At 43.9% G+C, this 19,170-nt stretch overlaps 1 protein-coding gene across 3 annotated transcripts; it reads left to right on the forward strand.

The window, feature by feature from the left end:
- The first annotated feature begins 15,653 nt into the window (after positions 1 to 15,653).
- Positions 15,654 to 18,879, forward strand: LOC104474457 (C2 calcium-dependent domain-containing protein 4C). Of its 3 annotated transcripts, none has more exons than XM_086757406.1 (2): positions 15,654 to 15,730; positions 17,447 to 18,879. In XM_086757406.1, exon 2 carries the CDS (start codon positions 17,500 to 17,502, stop codon positions 18,799 to 18,801), a length of 1,302 nt encoding a protein of 433 aa, XP_086613532.1. In that variant the 5' UTR covers positions 15,654 to 15,730; positions 17,447 to 17,499; the 3' UTR covers positions 18,802 to 18,879. The 3 variants fall into 3 exon arrangements, with proteins under 3 accessions (XP_086613532.1, XP_086613533.1, XP_010123200.2); XM_086757407.1 differs by lacking the exon at positions 15,654 to 15,730 and adding an exon at positions 17,015 to 17,174; XM_010124898.2 differs by lacking the exon at positions 15,654 to 15,730 and adding an exon at positions 17,015 to 17,151.
- The last annotated feature ends 291 nt before the right edge of the window (positions 18,880 to 19,170 follow it).

Here is a 19,170-nt window from a genome sequence, read left to right on the forward strand (position 1 = left end):
GTTGGAACCATGTCAACAGTGAACAGCTCTCGAGTTTTTGTGGAGATTTTAATACCATGGTGCAGACTAGATCCTGCTACCACAGCCCAGTTTGTACCCCTCAAGCAAGCCTGTGTATTTATTTCAGTGTGCCTCCCTAAGAGGAAAGAGCCATTACTTCAGTGAGCATGGCCACTGGGCTTTTGCAAGAGCATGATTAATTTCCTCCTAGGTAACTCGGAACTGTTTGTCACAGTAGGAAGTTATGATTGTTACCTGCATTTTTACAGCTGATGTGACAAAAGATACTAAAATTAAGTTGACAGGTATCAATGCATTTGAGAAAATTGTGCCCCATTATTGATAAATTCAAGGATTGTCTTGTTGGTCAATGAATTGAAAACCATGGAAATGATACAGTGTATGTCTTTGTTTCCCTCACTTTTAAATGAGGTATTCAAGATAAAGTAATGAGATTTCTCCATCTCACCTTTTGGCAGTTTTTTGATGCATTGGTTGCTTTATAATTTCATATTCTATCTATTGGTTAATACAACCTCCAGTTGTTTGGATTACATTGTGCATATTGTTAAAATCAGGAAGAGGTTTAAAAAAAAAACCAAACCCTAGGGACAAAGAGATGTGGTTGTGGGCCTGTATAATTTTGGGGACTCCTTAAGTAAACTCATTAAATGTCTACTGTTTCACTGACAAAACTTATGTGTAACATTATAATTACCTATGACCTTAAATTTTCTGAGTTTGTTACATGCCCTGATATCCTGCAGAAGGATTAAAGCATCTGCAAAAAAAAAAGAATTCCCACTGCTTCACTCTGAATTTGCAAAAATTGAAACCAACAGCTGTTCCAGAGGCAAAAATAAATAAAAAGCATGTAGCAGGTGGTACCATGTATGTATGTCTAATTGCAATCTAACAGTCTGCTAGCCAGTTACCAAAAAGTGAGGAATTTGATCATGATTCAGGCAAAGAAGGGGAGCAAAGAGAATGGGAAAGTGAGAGAAACAATTTTGGTCCAGGAAATTAGCATCTTTGTAGAGCAGAGTAATAAGTGTAGCTAGGAGCAGTGAGTCATTATATTATTTCTTTTTTGAAAAATTCTCCTCAGGACTAGTCACTATCTAAAACTGGCTATAGGTGCCAAGAATACTGGTGAAATTATGGCATGTCCAGTATAGGGCTCAGTATAAGTAAACCTGATGGACTTCCTGTCGGGTGACATGCAGCTCATGGTTCAGAGACTCGGGCAAAGCAGTGGTATGTGTGCTTCTGGGGCTCCTTCCATGTAGAATCATAGAACGGTTTGGGTTGGAAGGGACCTCTAAAGCCCATCCAGTCCAACCCCCCTGCAAGGAGCAGGGACATCTCCAACCAGATCAGGTTGCTCAGAGCCTCATCCAGCCTGGCCTTGAATGTTTCCAGGGATGGGGCTTCCACCACCTCTCTGGGCAACCTGGGACAGTGTTCTACCACCCTCACTGTAAAAAAAAAAAAATTTTCATTATGTCTGGTCTAAATCTACCACCTCCTATTTTAAAACCATTACCCTTTGTCCTATTGCTACAGGCCCTGATAAAGAGTTTCCTTGTCTGTCCTGTAAGCCCACTTTAGGTACTGGAAGGCCGCTCTAAGGTCTCCCCGGAGCCTCCTCTTCTCCAGGCTGAACAGCCCCAGCTCTCTCAGCCTGTCCTCAAAGGAGAGGTACTCCAGCCCTTTCATCATCTTTGTGGCCTCCTCTGGACTCGCTCCAACAGGTCCATGTCCTTATGCTGGAGGCTCCAGAGGTGGATGCAGTGCTGCAGGTGGGGTCTCACCAGAGCAGAGTAGAGGGGCAGAATCCCCTCCCTCAGCCTGCTGGCCACAGTGCTTTTGATGCAGCCCAGGATGTGTTTGGCTTTCTGGGCTGCATGTGCACATTGACAGCTCATGTTGAGGTTCTTGTCCACCAGCACTCTCAAGTCCTCCTCAGGTCTGCTCTCAATCCTTTCATCCTCCAGCCTGTATTGATACCAGGGGTTGCCTCGACCCAGGTGCAGGACCTTGCACTTGGTCTTATTGAACCCCGAACACACAGGGCATCTCTACTCCTCTGCTAGCACCTACCCTTTGAAGGATCAGTGATGGGAACAAACATTTTCATTTGCAAAGTCCTGATGGCAATTCATTTCAACCGTGTGAATGGACTGTTTCCACAGAGTTTTCTCCAGTCTCTGTCCAGAAACTATAATTTATCTGGGTTTCTGTTGATGACCAAAATGAAAGTATTCTGCCTCTCCCCTCTAACATAAAGAAAACCTTTGTTTCAAACACACTGCGTGGGAGCATTTGGATGAGGGTGGAGAAACTTTGCTCTTTTAAAACAACAAAAAAATAACTGTCCTCCTTGAGGTCTGAAGTAAAAGAAATCAGAAAGAATTCAGAGCTGCAAAATGCATGGTCTTGTAATGAGGAGCAAGAATAAATCCCTCCACACCAAAATGTGAGCTGTTTGTGGGGAGTGGCTTAGGTGTAACAGTCAATCATGAGACTACCATGAGCAGTCCTGAAAAAGATATGTACTGGGAGATCTGTTTACCTTGAATAAAAGGAAAATTCCTGCTTTTATACAAAGCACTGGTGAGATCTCCTATCACAGGGAAGGATAGGACTATTGTCTTTTACAAGAAGAGACTAAAAGACTGATGTTTTTCTGCAGAAAGGCTGAAATAACTGTTCTCTGTAGAGAGGGAACACTGCTGGGAAGGAAGAAGGGAAAGAATTGTGTGTGGTTCAGGAAAACGTTGGCGTAAGGACAGATAAGCCTGGACTGGCTGTGAATAAATTTAGCCTGGAGGTGATTGGGATCTAGAACAGCTTTCCTCTGGGAGAAGTAGAGCTGAAACCTGACTTTTCTTCATAACACAGCAGGATAAGATGATGATGGGGAACTGGATAGTGTGATCTTTGCAATAGAGAGGAATTGTGCTCAGAGATTGAGGCAGCCTCTTCCAGCACTGCATTCCTTGTCCAAAAATGGCATAATCTGCAGATCTGCCTTGTATAAATAGTCTGGGCTTCAGAGAGAACTCCCATACCAACAGTAGTTGCAGGTAACAGGAGAGGGATCTCTAGGTCAGTCATACACAGCCAAAGCCTTATCTTGACTTGGTTGCTGCTTCTGCTTCAAACATCTGCAAGAACGGGTTTAGAAAATGGATTTGATACGTTAAGACAAGCTGGATTTGGAGATGGCAGAAACCTGATGGCTGTGTGACTTCTAGGAGAGGAACAAAATGGAATTGTGGAGTAAAGTGTAATCTACAGCAGGATAAAACATAAAATAAATTGGAATGAGGCAATGCTATCTATTAAATGTTTTAATAAGATGTTATGAGATGTGATGTTCCAAGTCTGCTAGATTAGCTTTCTGTGGCAAATATTTTATGGTGTTTCAGTTGCATAGAAAAGGAAGTGAAAAGAAGTATGATAAATGGATTTATATTTTGACTAGCAGCAGAAATAAAAGGGTGGCATGGGAAGTGTGCTCCATAAAAAGATCAGTATTGAAAAAAAAACAAACAACAAAACCTAGTAAAAATGAAAAATACATGAAATCTGCTTTGGGAGCTCTGAAGAAATAAATTGCTACTGTTCTTGGCATTACAGATTTTAAGTGAGATGTTGATTCAAAAGAAACAAAAAATGAGCAAGAATATGCCAGCAATTCCCTCCTAAAATAACTTTCTTAAAGCACTGTATTTTTTGTGTGGAGCTCAAGTGCCCCAGTGAAAAAGATGTTCAGGATAGATAGGAACATAAATGTTGGAAGCTCTGGAGTCACAATTGCTAAGTTTGGTCAAAGCTAGCATGGCATATATTTGGCATGTGATTCTCTTCTCACTTGTGCAATGAAAGTCTGAAGTCAGCAGGATTACGCAGAGGTAAAGCCAGCATGACTGAGAGGAGGGAGCACCAGCCCGTTCCCAGCTGCTCTGTCTCCAGGGTCTGATGGTGATTTATTTTAATGCTGAGCTTTTCACTGACCACCTCTAAAGGTATCATTTGTTTGCATTTCTTGTAATAAAAATCAATCTTCCATCTTATTGTCAGCCATGCACTCATAGCAATCCTCAGTGAATTCTTTCATTTAATCCTAGCTTACCATATAGATCAATCATAAATGATTTCATTGCCTGGAGGACATGAAGTGCTGCTAACTTAAACTGATCTATGAAATGCTTTTCCAAAGTTTTACTGGGGAGCTTTTTTTTTTTTTTTACTGGGCACTGAAGATGCTTTAAAAAAATATTTAAAATCAAAGCATTCAGTATAATAGCACAAGTCCAAGAGCGCTCTTCTCCCTTGTTTGCCACTTTCTTCAGTGGTGAAATGTGCTCCTGCATAGTCCCAGTAAGATATGTACCACTGAAGCCATCCTTGAAGGGCTTGTATCAGTGTAACTGTTGTAACAGCCCCCTGATACTAGTGCAATGCTTTAAAAAGAAAAGGAAAAAAAAAAATCTACAAACCTGCAACTGATTTTGCCAGTTTCCTTTAGAAAACAGACTTCAGCCCAGGGTTGCTAGGGTTTTCTATACAACTTCTAAGAGGCTTTGACTCAGATCTAACAGAAGGCAGAACAGATTTGAATTATAATCTTAGAGGAGGGCAAATTGTTGACAGGTGATGTGGGGCAGTTGTTAGTGACCCTCAGCCTGCCTGAAACAGCTGATCTCTGAATGGACAATGTGTGCTAAGTATCTGGGGGCTGAAGCTCCTCTGGCCTGACTCCCACTTTAGCTGCTGTTGAATGCTCCATTGCTTTAGGAAAGTTGCTGAGCAGTAAATCGCTGAGTATAGTATTTTAATTACTCACTGTCGGTTGTTCTTCCCAGCTTCAGCTGATCACAGTAAGTAGCACGTAAGAGCAAACAGCACACAGCGACGGGGGTGCTGCTGTGTAGCTCAGTACTAGGAATATCGGAAGTCAGAGAATTACGTTTATTAGTGCCTGTGCCATTTTGCTGGTCTTCAGCTTGCTGATGAGCTCTGCTTAATTAAAAGCAGCAGGAACAAGTTGACTGCTTTCTGATCCTGGCCCTACTGTCTGAGGAGTGCTGACGAGGCAGATGCTGCTCTGGCACAGAAACAAAAAGCAATCTCTGTCCTGGAGGCCAGAGATGGGATTTTCTCTGTGGAAGTGAAACGGCAGCTTTCAGGTGTTTTTAGCCCCGGAGACACTTGGGAGGGGCTGGCCACTGCCCTCCCCGTATTTACACAACTCATCATCTGCATTTAAATGGGTGAGGGACAGAAGGCTGCTGCCAAGGAAGTTGTTTTTTGGTTTTGTTTTTCATTTATTCAGGTGGGAGGAAAATACAGAACCTGCTGGATCACCTGGCTGGTTTCACACGCACTTCTGAGGATGGTGTTGCTGATCGTGAAGAGCTGTGCTTCCCACAGCTATGGCCTGGAAAAGGTATTCCCTGATATCCTTTCTTTCTTCTCAATGACCTGTTTGTGCAGCTCCTTGTAAGACTGGTGCTAGAAGAAGCATTTTCCAGAACTGTCATTGTCTTTGTTGTTTTAATTAAGTGGCAGAAGATATTTATAAGTGCTAGAAAACAGAGGAAAGCACCTTTTACACGCATGGGTAGCATAAATCCCGCGAGTGTCCCAACAGCTGAAGTATGGGGTTCTGCCATGCTTTTGGGTAGTGCGAAGCCTCAAGTGAAACATGTGCTGCAAGTAAATTGCAGCTTATTTTCTCTTAGGGGTTTGGGGTGGAGGAGGTGTCCAGCACACAAGTGCCATGTGTACCACATTGCCTGCTCCAGTGGGAGGCTGCTGGTCCCGGGGCGGGGGGGATGAAGGAGGCTGAGGCTGGATTCAAACTTAAAGCTTGCCTAAGGGAATGAAAGAGGAGGAGATAGCTAAACAATTAAGGGTTGAATTTTGTCCTTCCCATTTAAGCAAAGCTCCTCACCATGTAACAATTTTTACAAAGTGCCAGATAATCTGTTATGGTCTATTTCTACTTTTCCCAGTGGGAATATGTGTGTGACAGCGATAACTTCAAATTGGTTTTCTTTATACACTAATATCTGGCCATATGTTTAAACTCCTTGTGTTTGGGAGCAGTAGTAAAAGAGTGTGTTTTCTCATGCCTATGAATTCCCTGACTTGGAAGGAATTTTGTCAGCTTGCTGCTGTGAGCCAGTGTTGTTCTCCAAGCGCTTTTAACCTAGTTTGCCACACTTCTCTGGTTGTAAACCATTAATGGCAGATATTTAATGTGGCGGGGGGGGTGGGGAGGGGCAATCCACAAAATTCCCCAAAGCTGCTTTTTTTTATGCCAGGGCATAATTACAGTATCCTGTGACTTTTATTCTAATTTTCTTTTAAACAAAATTTCAGACAACCAGTTTCCTCCTGATAACAAAACTGTCGCTGTCTGTTTTCAACCATTCTCGCTGCTTCCCAAGATCAAAACCAGCACCTCCACAAAATCCCAAGCCTTTTCCGAAAGTTGCCTGAAGTCTACAGGGCTCTTTAAGTTGGCTCCTGGAAGCAGATTCTTCTTACTGGTAGCAGATTCTTCTTACTGGTATTGGTTTCATGACTTTTGTTCTCCAAATGGTCTTTGGGCATAAGGAGCTTGGAGATAATAATGGATCATCTGTATGAAACTTTGCATGGTTAGGGCAATAGCAGGCCTTGTTTTTTAAATTGAAAGTAAAAACATGGAACACTTTCTCATTTCAGAAAATAATTCTGCAGAAACACAACAACTTAGTGGATAGAAAACTACAGCCTAGCTGCTGAAATGCTGGGTCCTTCTGAGATGAAATTTTAGGAAGAACTGTCCTTCTTCTGTATGCAGAAATGCTGAGGTCAGAGTCTAAGGATGAAGAGTCTAGCTTTGAGCTTTGCTTCAAATGTTGTACTTCAGTGTACCAAAAGCAACATCTGTTTCTTAATTAGGTGCTGCAGATTAGTGATACTGCTCTGAAATGTATTCCACTTAAAGATGTAACTCCTATGATTTTATGTCCTACCTGTCAAGATTTTGAGGGCAATCCCATCCACGTGCCACCTTCATGCAGAAGAGATGTTCAATTAAATGCCACTACTCAGGATACTCTCTTGTTATCCATGAGTTTTCTTTTCAGTATTTAATCTACAAGGACTAGGTGAAGCTGCCTGGACTGGCTAGCTGTCTTAACTTGCGACAAAGCAGGAATATTTCAAAGTCAAATCTTAGGTCAAATAAAGTCTAGATGAAAGCTAATGATAAACTTGAGATTCACTATATATGATCTGGAGAGGAGGAAGTCAGCTGGAGGCCGCTGTTCTTAGGTGCTTCACAGTCTTGCATGTGCAGCATAGGATTCCTCTACCTGGCAGCTCTGGCAGCAGAATTCCCCACCTAGAACTGGAGAGTGGCTCGCTTCTATTGCAGCATCTGCCCTGGAATGGGGCTGGGCTGCGATGAAGGGAGGAACACCGGGAGAGCCTCCACATAGGACTCCTTGGAGCAGCATTCCACTCACAGGTTCTCACAGTTCATTGCAGTACAACAGAGTGTGGCCTGCAGGCAACTGCAGTTGTTACCAGGGCTGAACCTAGAAAGTCTCCTCCTCCAGTGACACCTCAGTCTTTGTAGCTCATGGCATGGGAAATACAGGGAAGTCATGTCTGCCAACACACCTGTTTTAAAAGTGTTAAATACTGACTCAAGATCTAACATGTTTTGACAAGGTGAATTATCCTTTTTGAAATGTCCTTGGCTTGCTGCCTCGTTCATTCTCATGAGCCTTGTTTGTACTAGCAGGTTGTGGCTTCAACACAGCAACGTCATCTGGTGCATTTAAGCTTCATACGTACTGTACCTGAGGGACATGCTGCAACCAGCTAGGAAGCCCCAAGAACATGTATTTCAGGTGCCTTAGAGTGCTAATCCTTCCTCTCTTCTCAGTTTAAGGTTGTTTCTGATCTGCGCTCTTTGGGGAAGGACTCTTGCATGTGTGTTTGGGCAAGGGGAAAAGATTATTAAGAACTACTTGTTTAATAAAGCCTACCAGTAAGTGCAGTGCATAGATGAACCCTGTTATACCTCTGGAAATCAAAATCACCTTGTTGCAGGTTTCTGCATGACTATCGGAGCGTGGTATGGCACAGTTGTAGGGGAAACTCTCAATATTGTTATTAGTGCAAGCCATGGGCTGTGGTGTATGGTGTCGAACTTAACAGTTTTAGCCCTGTGTCTTGAATGAAGATGAGAAGCAGATAAATTCTAGGAGTTCTCCTTCCAAAAAATAACTAGTGATATTGCAATGCTTGGTTAAGGTGGTAGTAGTAGTTAATTACCAATTTGTTGACTCATAGATGCTTTTTGAGGAATAAAACAATGTATAAAATGACAAAAAATGGGCACATATATCCATGGCTTTTCTCAAATCTGACTTTTTGAGATGGAAGTAAGTGTACTTTAGCAACTGTTGAAACACGTTCCTTCTGTGGGCAAGCATAGTGCCAGGACTGTGTACTAGAGAACTAAACCCATTTTCTTCTCTCTTTCTTTCTCTGTCTCATTCTCTTTAACCTTGATAGAAGTGATCCTTACTGAATTTAAGTTTTGTGGAAACTTGTTTGCTTTACAAAGCCTCATGTTTATTTGAAAATAAACATTATGTTTATTTTTAATTGTTCATATTTAAATTTACTTAGAGCACAAAGAGGATACAGAGAAGAGCTTTTCTCAGTATGTGTGTTACTCACCTAACAGGTGTCAATATAAAATTGATATGCAACAAATTAATTTACGATACATGAGAACTACCATAAAATTAGACTAAATTAAGCGTGGGACCAAAGTGCAAAACATGTTCTTCTATCAAGGCTACCAGAACAGAGATAGTTGCATGAAGTGCTTTGATGTTTGTGCATCTTTTTCTAAGCAGGGAATATGAAATAAACCAATCTTTGTAGATGAGGAGCAGCTGAGGACTTTGGGTTTGTCTGGTTTGGAGAGAAGGAGGCTGAGGGGCAACCTCATTGCTCTCTACAGCTTTCTGAGGAGGGGAAGTGGAGAGGGGGGTGGTGAGCTCTTCACCCTGGTATCCAGTGATAGGACGTGTGGGAATGGTTGAAAGCTGTGCCAGAGGAGGTTTAGACTGGCTGCTAGGGAGCATTTATTTACCAAGAAGGTGGTCAAACACAGGAACAGGCTTCTTAGAGAGGCAGTTGATGCCCCAAGCCTGTCAAGTGTTTAAGAGGCATTTGGAGAATGCCCTTAACATGCTTTAGTTTGGTCAGCCCTCAAGTGGTCAGGCAGTTGGACCAGATGATTATTGTAGGTCCCTTCTATTCTACAAGTTATAAAGTTGCACTGCCTGATTTTATTTTTATTTTTACCCTGAGGAAAATATAAGCTATAACTCTCAAATTTCATTAACTGGCATATATCCTGCTACAAGCCACAGCACAGTTAACTCTACAAAGCCATGAGATGAATGGTGGTCATTACTGCTGTAACACAGCACATCCCTGTGAAAAGAGGGGTGGACTTTTTTTTCAGGAAATCCTTAGAATAATTTACCTGGCCTAGTGGAGTGAAGCCTGCCCTGAAACCAGGCTAGATATCTGTACTGAGGGAACAAACAACCCAAAGTTGAACTTCATGCAAAACAAGGAATTCAGGTTTTAAGAAGGAAAGCTATTTTATCACACTTAGAGATGTTAATCACCTTGCAGTCACTTGAATCTACAACATGCTGATTGGGTTGCCTACAGCATGAGCTCTCCCACCCATGTCAGATTTCTGTTTCCAGAAATGATGAAATGTTCACATCTTACAGACCTAGCCTGGTTGGTGAAAGCCCAGGCTGTTTGCCCAAATAAAAAGTCAGTTTTGCCCAACAGAAAAGTGACCTGAACACATCAGTCTGGGAGCAGTTCTTGGTCTGATTTCACCATATCTCAGAATTCTTGCAAGAAACCCCGAGTCTGCAATACAGAGCTGTCGCTCCTTGGAGACATCATGGGAATTTGTAAGTTTTCATCATTTTCAGCCCTATAAAACTTAAGTGAAACATCTGCTAACAAGTCAGGCAGTTTATACACTAGTCCTTTGGGTATGTGTTCCTCCTGTCTTGCTGCAAGGTTTTCTCCCGCTCACATGTACATGTCCTCTGATGCTATTCAGAAGAGTCAGATTTGGGGAGAAATCACTAAGCTTCCTTCCATTTTCAAGATGAGACATATCTACCCTTTAGGGAGGGAGTTTTTAAGTTCTTTTCACAATTATATTTGCTTGATGTCAAATCGCTATGTTTTCCTTTTTCTTCTCGAGTTCTGCATTGACAGAATACACCAGAGGGTCATTTAAAAAGTTGGAGAAGCTGTGAAGGCTTTGCTTGTAAAATCAGTTGTACCCTAAACCCTACTTAGACAGAACAGAAAAAAAAAGCATTTCACGCTGGCTTTTCAGGGCTGCCAGTTCTTGGCAGTGTTGCTGGAGCACTGCTTTTTAAGGTAAGCCACTACATCCTATACCACTGCAACAGTGTGACTTATTGTGCTTGCCAGTTCTAGCTGCTGATGTTAAACTATCACTGCTCCAAGAACCACCACAGCATACCCCAGAATGCTCTGTCTCTACTGACAATACATCGCTGTCTTTTCACTATTTATCTGTGGCTTTGGTGTTCCTGGACCTGACAGCCTGAATGCATGGCCAGCCTACACACCTCTGCTACTGCCATGGCTTCAAGAATGAAGATTAAGGGCACTTGCAGAGTAATCTATGGAATGTAAATCTTTGTTTAGAGGAAATTCAATTTCCATTCTTTGTGTCTGTGACTGCATAACCTGGCTGCGATCTTATGACTGGCTTGTCAGAGTGAGTGCACGTTCATAGCAACAAAACTGTGAAATCATCTTCCTGATCAGACATCCTTTAACCATACTGATAATATTAATTCACTGGAGGAATATCAGACACTTTCCTGTCACCCTTCAGGATGGTGGCCTCACAGATACAAGGGCACCAGCAGTCTCCTTTTGAGTCCCTCAGTCCTCTTCCCCTTTGAAGTTTAAGATTTAATCACAGAAAGTCACTGACAGGGCAGCAATTTACCAAGCCTTGACCGAGTCACACATTCTTCTTCCAAGCGGTGCAAGAGAACTCAGTGTCCCCCTTTTTTTCAGAAGGAAGCAGAACAAGCAGAGTCATTCCACCCATCATATTTCTTTCAATCAAGTAATCTCTTGTTTTCTTCCTTTTTTTCAAGCCAGTTCCAGCCTCTTTAGGAGCTTACCTAAACTGCCCAGGCTATTTGGGTGTCTATTAAACCCTCTGATGGTGCCAGGAAATCCACTCTCCTCTGCTGCTGGATTTTTATCCTGGTTATCTGCGTGCAGAAGCTTGCTGAGGTAATTGGCTGAACTGAGTAGTGGAAGCTCATTTCACTCCAAGCATGGGAAATGTAGATAATGAATTACCTGTTGTGTGATGCGTTTCATGATCCCGATAGCCTTTAAACACTTTTCCAGTTTCATTCTTTCCTACAATGTTACAAGTCTGCTTGATGAAGTTGTGGGCAGTCTTGAGTTCTTTATGTGCCGCTGTTGTGAAAGATGCATCTGTTTTTCCATTACTGTCTGAAGTGATCTTTGTATATAAGAGCATCATTTGTAACAGCAGTCCATTGTACTGCTTATCAGTCCCATGTTGGCCACAGCATGATAACTACAGCTGAACAGTGAGCAGAAAAAAAAACAACCTATCAATCCAATTAGAAATGCTGTCTTGAAAACAACAATAAATTGTACTATTACAAATAATAGACTTGAACAACAAATGTGCATTTGAATCTAGATAATTCTGGAGATCCTAAGATAGTTGTAGCATTATTTTATAGAAAAAAAAAGTTGAGGCTTTTTCTCAGCAGTACTGGTACACCTCAGGCTGAGTTCAGTTTCTTATCGCTATTTTACAAGACTATTCAATGTTTCCAGCTCTCACTAGGAATATTTCATAAAGATTTTCCCATGATACATCATATTTTACTTTCACTGGACAAAGACAAGCCTGATTACCTGCTATATTGCATAAGCACATTGCTGCAGTTCATTGAATATTTGACATTACATTTTCATTTGTTCCTGAGTAAAATCCATGAAGCTGCTATATATGTTTAATGCTTCTCTATAACCCCCAAACCTTCTATTTCTTTGTGTTTGACCTGGATTCAGGTGTCATAACTCATCTGTTGTAAGAGGTATGCAACAGAAAATATCCATATCAGGAATCTGCTTGTCCTGTTGGTCTGAATTCGTACTGACTTTGTAGATCCACAGGGAATACTGGAAAACCTATTCACCCTCCGAAGTCACCCTGTTCCCCAGGCTTTGTGGACTGTAGGCACTTAAATCAGTGATGTTCATTTAAGTCAAAACTTTCAAATCATTTCCAAGGGGAAGGGCAATGACAAGCAAGAATTAACTTTATCATCCAGCAAAGTCACCTTCAGGTATTCAGTCAGTCCAATCAAAGAAACTGCTTTTCTTTGTGACCAGCTTCTTTTTTACAGCAGAACTTGCTCTATGCCAGGAATGTGCTCTCTTGTTAGTGATGGTTATGGAAACTGAACTTCCACAATAAAATAGTATATTGGTTTTTATGCTTCACAAGGAGAATAAAAACTAGGGAAAATATTTCTGGTGGATGTTTAGAATTATTAACTGTTGATAAGTGAAGTAGGTATATTTTGGGGGAGGCAATTATTTTTTATCATTCAAGGTAAAATCAGTACTAAATCTCTCATACGCCAGCAGCAGTGTAATCAAACAAGCTGATTGGGTAGGAAATAAGGAACGAGGCTAATCAGAAATGTATATTGTTTGCTGGTGAATGTTTATAGACAAACTCTTATTTGTGTTTGAGAGAATGGAATGACATGTTTCCCATGTGATACCACTTAAGCTTTAAAGGAGATCAGCAGTTTCAGAAAGGATGTTAGTCATTACTGGTAGGTATGACTACAGAATGCAGAAAATGCAAGAAATAATTCATTCCCCTTTTCATTAGAGCTATCATCTCTCTTCTCCCAGCTTTATACATATTCATGCCTGCTTAGAGGGTTCCTTTACACAGCTGAGCATAGAAACTGCTGTTAGTGAAAGTTACTCTACCTTCATGTTAAAATGTGTGATAAAGAAAACGGACTGGAGCAGCTCAGCTACTCCTGGGCACCAAACTGATGAGGGGAAAATATTTATTTAACTGATTAAAATGCTAGACTGGCTTTTCCATAAATAGCATCCAAATCTTACTGGCCTTAGATATCATGCTTTATCTGAAGTACATTTCGTGCTGGAAGCTGGGTTCTACATTATGGGGTCTTAAAACCTGGAAAGCATGCAGAAAAGAAATTTAACATAATGCAGACAAAATAATGGAAATATGTTTTCGGGTTTGAAATAGACATGAAGGAAATACTGCCTGGAATTGGGTGTATTTCCATTGTAAACAAGTAGAGTCATTTAAAGCCAAATGCAGTTAGACCTCTGTGTAGTCCTACACTTCACGCCAAGAGTTTTTTTTGCTGACTTCAGTGTCAGTGAAATTAGGGACAGCATTACATTCTGGGATTTTGCATGGCAAATGTGAGCTTCTCATCACAGCACCATGTAATATGCTAGAAAGAACAAATTACCGAGTTGGAACTTTTAGATTTTTACAGTTCATACTGCTGTGACACGAGGCACTTGAGATACTTTGCATGAAGTCCCAAAGTGCCTGAAGGGCCCTGCCACTCCTGTGCTCTTGCTGCCAAGCAGCACTCTGGCATCTGTTCTTTCATTTGCTCATTTAAAAGAGCATGGACACTTTTCGTAGAGCTATGCAGAAATTTGCCTTTGCTGATGAGATAAAATATAAGCTACTATACGATACAAAGTAAGAGAAGAAAGATAAAGTTTTCAGATTAGATTTGCTGAATCTCTGTGTCTACTTTACTACTACACAAGCGATGCAGAATGACTTGAATTAGGCTAGAAGTGGTGAGCAGACTGCTAATAGATATCTTTGACCTTTGTCAAAATGATAGGAATAAATCAATGTGCTATAAATTTGGTCATTCTATCAATCTCAAATTTAAAAAAAAAAAAATCTAAGTGCCTCTCAGTTGGTTGAGGGTTTTTTTTCAATACACTACAGCTGAATTGCTGCTGCTTTCTTTAGGAAAGTAGAACTGAACAGGGTTATTTATTCTCGCAGAAAGCTGTGGAAGTTTTGCGTATTTGAGGCCGTATAATGCACTCAGCCAATTCTGTTGCTTTAAGAATGGCAAGCTGTTGTGTGCTGTCTCATCCATGCCTGTCTTCCACACCTCCCCCTTTCACAGCAGGGCAAGAAGTTTTTCTTTTTTATCTTCCCACTCATCTTGGCTGGAGAAGGAGAGCTCTACCTCCCCTGGTGTACATCACCCAGAGGCCTTTGGCTCCCCTTGCACTTCCAGGCCTTTGAGCTAGTCGGTGCCATCGATGAAGACCTGGAAAATGGCTCTGGATTTGTGTAAGGATTCCGGGTAGAGATGTCTTTTACCATAACAGCTGCACTGGATGGGTGTTGAGTTGTACAAGATGATGATGTTCTCCTCCCTTTACAGAAACACGCTGTGGTATGTGTATGTGCAACATCCCTGCGCTCAGGAGCTTGTGGAGCTACCGCTGGTTTTTATCACCAGCCAGGGCACTGCTGCTGTTTGCGGGAGAATGACATAACTCGGTAAACGAAAGACTGAATTCAAAACTTAAACGGGCTCGGTTCAGCGAGAAGGGAAAGCTTCCCGGGGATTTCAGGCGCGTTTCGGCCGGTACCGGTTTGCTGGCCGGAGCGAACCCCTCGGCGCGGTCGGCAGGGGGCGCGCGGGGCCCGCGGGGGGCGGCGGGAGCGGCGCGGGGCTGGCGGCTCGGCGCGGTCGCTGAAATCGAGGGGAAAAGCCCGCGCTCGTCCCGTGCTGCGGGGGTAGGAGGCTGCCCGTGGTCACGGCTTTTCCAGCCCCTGGCCGCGGCCGGGGGCGGCAGCGGAGCCTCGCCGTTCTATCCCTTCCGGTTTAAAGTGGTTTATTGCCCACGCGGGGCTGGCAGCAACCGGAAGCCTTGCTGGCGGCGTGTTTTCGGTCACGCTCTGATCACGGGAACCGAAGCAGCTAATGGGACACCCGAGTGCCTGTTTCCACGGGGGATGTTGCTGGGCGCCCGGCACATCAGCAATCGGTTCGGCGGCTGTGAAGTGCGGTTTTGCATTCCGGGGTTTGCGTTTACTCCCCTGTGTGAGGAAGAGGAGGGCACCTTCCTCCCGGTGCTAGGCACCTGCGCTCTCTTCGCAGTCAGCAGAGGGAGAGAGGCAGCTGAGATCAGGAGGCTCTGAGTCACCCTCTAGAAAAACCCTGCCTCTTTTCACTAACTGCAGAGGAAGCCTAAAGAGACTAAATGGAAATTAAGTGCCTAAACCGGGGCAGCTGCTTTGTTTCACCACTGCCTGATGCTAGCTGTGGGCTAATCGCCATGATTTCCATGTCTGAACTACTTCTGCAAACTGTTAATGGAGATAATAAGGTTCCCACTAAAAAGCTCGATTTCCTTCATTTTTATCTATTTTTAGAGTCAAATCTTTCTTCAGTTTTAAAAGCAGAGGTGTATATATTGGAAGAAAGCTCACTTACTCTTTGGAAGCTACATGGTATGTAATGCATGATGTACAGTACTGTGTTGCCTGCTCTGAAGGGATAACAGCTTTGTGGTGCACGTTCTGCTTCCCAAAGGAGAGCATCCCAGTGTCCGCAGTAGCTCCTCTGACTATGCTGCTGAAAAGTCTCATTAGCTGGGAAAAGCACAAACCCTCTCGGAAGCCTCTAAATTAGACTGGAGGTTATTTGAACCAACCCACAGCAAGTACATCCATTTAAGTAAATGGCAAAAGCACTGACAACTGGAATGTTACTAGGACATTTGGGGTGTCCTGAACCTTTTTACAAAGCATGGCAGAAATAGTTTTCTCTGATTTGAATCACCAAAGGATTATTATGAAAGTGAAGCTTAACTGGTGTAAAACATGCAGGGGAGGTAAAGCTCAGACCCAGAACATGTGTGTTCCCAGGTAAATCTTTCAGCAGGTTCAAAATGTTCCCTCCCCCTGTAACCCACTTGATCGGTTTTCTCTGAGCACATCCTGCCTATTTCAAGCACCCAGTAAACATGAACAAAAAGGAAAGAGAGAAAATCGTTTGTCTACTCTTGCAGTGTTACAGGCATACAGTTTCAACTGAGCATTGAGCCAACCTGTTTGGCAGGCCTTCCTGGCTTTACAGCTAAGATTCCTATTTGCAGCTTGCAGAATATGATTATAGACAGTTTGCAGAGGACTGTTCGAGTTCTGCTGCATTGCAGAATTGTGGTAAGAAAGTTCATGGATCCCACCTGGCTCTGTGCAGAGTCTGTTAAGTGTCACGCATGCCTCTGCGTTTGACATGCCCCAGTTCAAGGTGACTTGCCAAAATATTTTTGGCCTTTCTCGTCACTGCATCTGTGTTCCTGCTCAGTGAGAGGACGCTGGGTCAGTTCTTTCCTGTTCTCGGTGGATGATGGTGGGGGGAGGCACACATCGAGAGGCAGAAAAGAGCAAAGTTCTTTTTAAAATGAGCTTGAAAAACAGCACTCCCTGCTTCCTACTGCTCTGATGCTGGAAACCCGCCAGGATCTCGAGAAGGAAAGAAGCAGCAGGACAATTCGGCTTTTGTCCTGGCTTTGTTAGTTAATCCCGAAACACCTCGGGACGCCTCTGGGAAACGGGTATTCATCAAAAAGAAACCGGAGGCGAGAGAAGGAGGAGGGGCTGCGCGCTGGCTTCGGCCACCCTGCGAGGGCAGCTGCCGGGGGCGTTGGTCCCGCATGGCCTTCCCGTGAAGGGCTCGCTCTGCCAGCTCCCCCCTCCTCCTCCTGCTCCCCGCGTCCCTGCGCCGTTGAGCGGGTGGGAGGCGCCGGGCGCCGCTAGAAAAGGGGCGGCGAGAGCCAGGCAGCAGCAGGAGCCGCCGCCGAGGTGTCCGGGCCGGTTAGCAGCGGGCAAGGGCTGCTGGAAACGAGAAGCGGCTTGTACTTGTCGAGGTACGTCCTCTGCTAAGGGAGAGGTACGGTGGGGTTTATTAGAGAGGGACGTTTTCCCCTGGTAGTGACACGATACTGTTTTATCTCTTTAGTTGGTTTAGTTCTGTTCTTGCAGCAAAACCGTTCAACTTCGTTAAAGATAGTGTGCTGGGCAGGGGCTGTTTTGAACCTGTGGGTTGACTGGGCTTGTGTTCATCCTGCCTGATGCTATTCAATAGCATCTTCTGTGCCTTACTTGGCTGTAGTGTGTCCAAGAAGGATGTTCATGTACTTCTGCATCTCTGTCTGTCTGTAGGCGGATTTGTACTTTGAGCGTTTCAACTGAGGACCTCCTGCCCAGTTGCAGTGATGTGGTTCTTGGAAAAAATCAGAGGATCACATGAAAATGGAAACCTCCCTAGCTCCTCCTTCCTGGGACTTCCACCTGGGCAAAATCTGCCTGAAAAAGCCCGACTGGGGGCTGCTGCTTTTCCCAATGTGCTCACCCCTGACAGAATCCCTGAATTCTGCATTCCCCCCAGGCTGACCAGCTCTGGCCCTGTTAAGGGCACTGGCTCCCAGCAGGACCATAGTTCAGAGGATGCAGATCTTAATTCTTCTGACTACAGCTCCAGCTCTTCTCTGCCACATCTCATTCAGGTGGAAAGTGCTGAAGAGATCCCAGCCTTGGAGGAAGAAAGCACCAACTCGGACCCACAGTCCCAAGCGGCACTCTCCCTGCCTCACTTTCCCAGAGCCCCCACTTCCTACGGCTTCTGCACTTTGCTGGAGAGTCCCCACACCAGGAGAAAGGAGTCCATCTTCCATGGTGACCTACATGGTGCTCTGCCCAGCTTGATGCTCTCTCGGTCCAGAGCTAACACATTCAGTGGCAAAGGGAGTGTGTCTAATCCCATTACTATCAGCTTCGCTTCTGTCAGGCTGCCTCCTAAGCATCTCTCTCTGCGCAGACAAGGTGCCTGTGACAGCGATACTGCTTCCTCCAGCGATTCCTCTCCTTTCAGTTCTCCGCGTCTCAGCAGGTCACCTCCCAGATCCTGCTCCCCAATCAAAACACAAAGTCAGGAGGGATTGCTCTGCCGAGCACTGAAAGCCAAGAACAAATCCAGCATGGCTAGGAACAATTCTCTCTCTACGGAGGAGAGTAGCTCCACTGATAACAGCCCCAGTGCCATCAGGCGGGCCTCAGAGGGGCTGCTCGCCACACGGAGCTTCAGCATGTCCTGTTCTCCCATCTTTCCCCTGGACCTGACCCACAGCCGGGAGAGACTAGTGGGAGAGAGCACGGTGGTAATGGACAGGGGAGGCATGCTGAGGCTCTCGGCTGAATACTGCTCAGAAAATGAAAGGCTGCGGATCCGTCTGATCAGTGCGGAGGGTTTGTATGATGCCTCTGTAGAGCCCAAAAACATAAACTGCTGTATCACCTTCTCCCTGGTGCCAGGGAAAACACAAAAGCAGAGAAGCACTGTTATAAAGAGAAGCAGAAATCCCATCTTCAATGAGGACTTCTTTTTTGATGGCATTGCAGAAGACGACCTTTACAGCCTCTCTGTAAGGATGAAAGCAATGAATAAAGGGTGCAGTATGAAACGGGACTGCACCTTAGGAGAACGGGAATTGTCTTTAATTAATATGTTGTCAGTGTAACACTTCAACATTCAAACAGACTAATTTTGTCTTCTGAAAGTTTTCTACTAAATAAAGTTGGAGGTTGACTTTTTTTTTTTTTAAAAAAAAAGGAATTCAGCACTCTGTTGCTTGGTATTACTTTCGTGCTGTTGTGCCTTATTTTGCTGCTTAACACTTCAAACTCTGTGAGGTATTTGCTGTTAAATTAAAAGGTGGCTGTGGAGCAGGCATTCTGCCTGTAGAGTAGGAGAGGAGGGCAGAAGGGCTAGTTTGCCCTTAGGATAAAGGATTAGGCAGTTACCAAGTCCAAGCTGTTCTTCTTTATGGTTTCAGGGTGTGGAAGGGTGGTTTTTCACTCACTCTGGTCCTTACTCAGGTACACAGCAT

Source organism: Chlamydotis macqueenii, chromosome 12 (genome assembly GCF_036417535.1).
Source record: "Chlamydotis macqueenii isolate bChlMac1 chromosome 12, bChlMac1.mat, whole genome shotgun sequence".
Lineage (NCBI taxonomy): Eukaryota > Metazoa > Chordata > Aves > Otidiformes > Otididae > Chlamydotis > Chlamydotis macqueenii.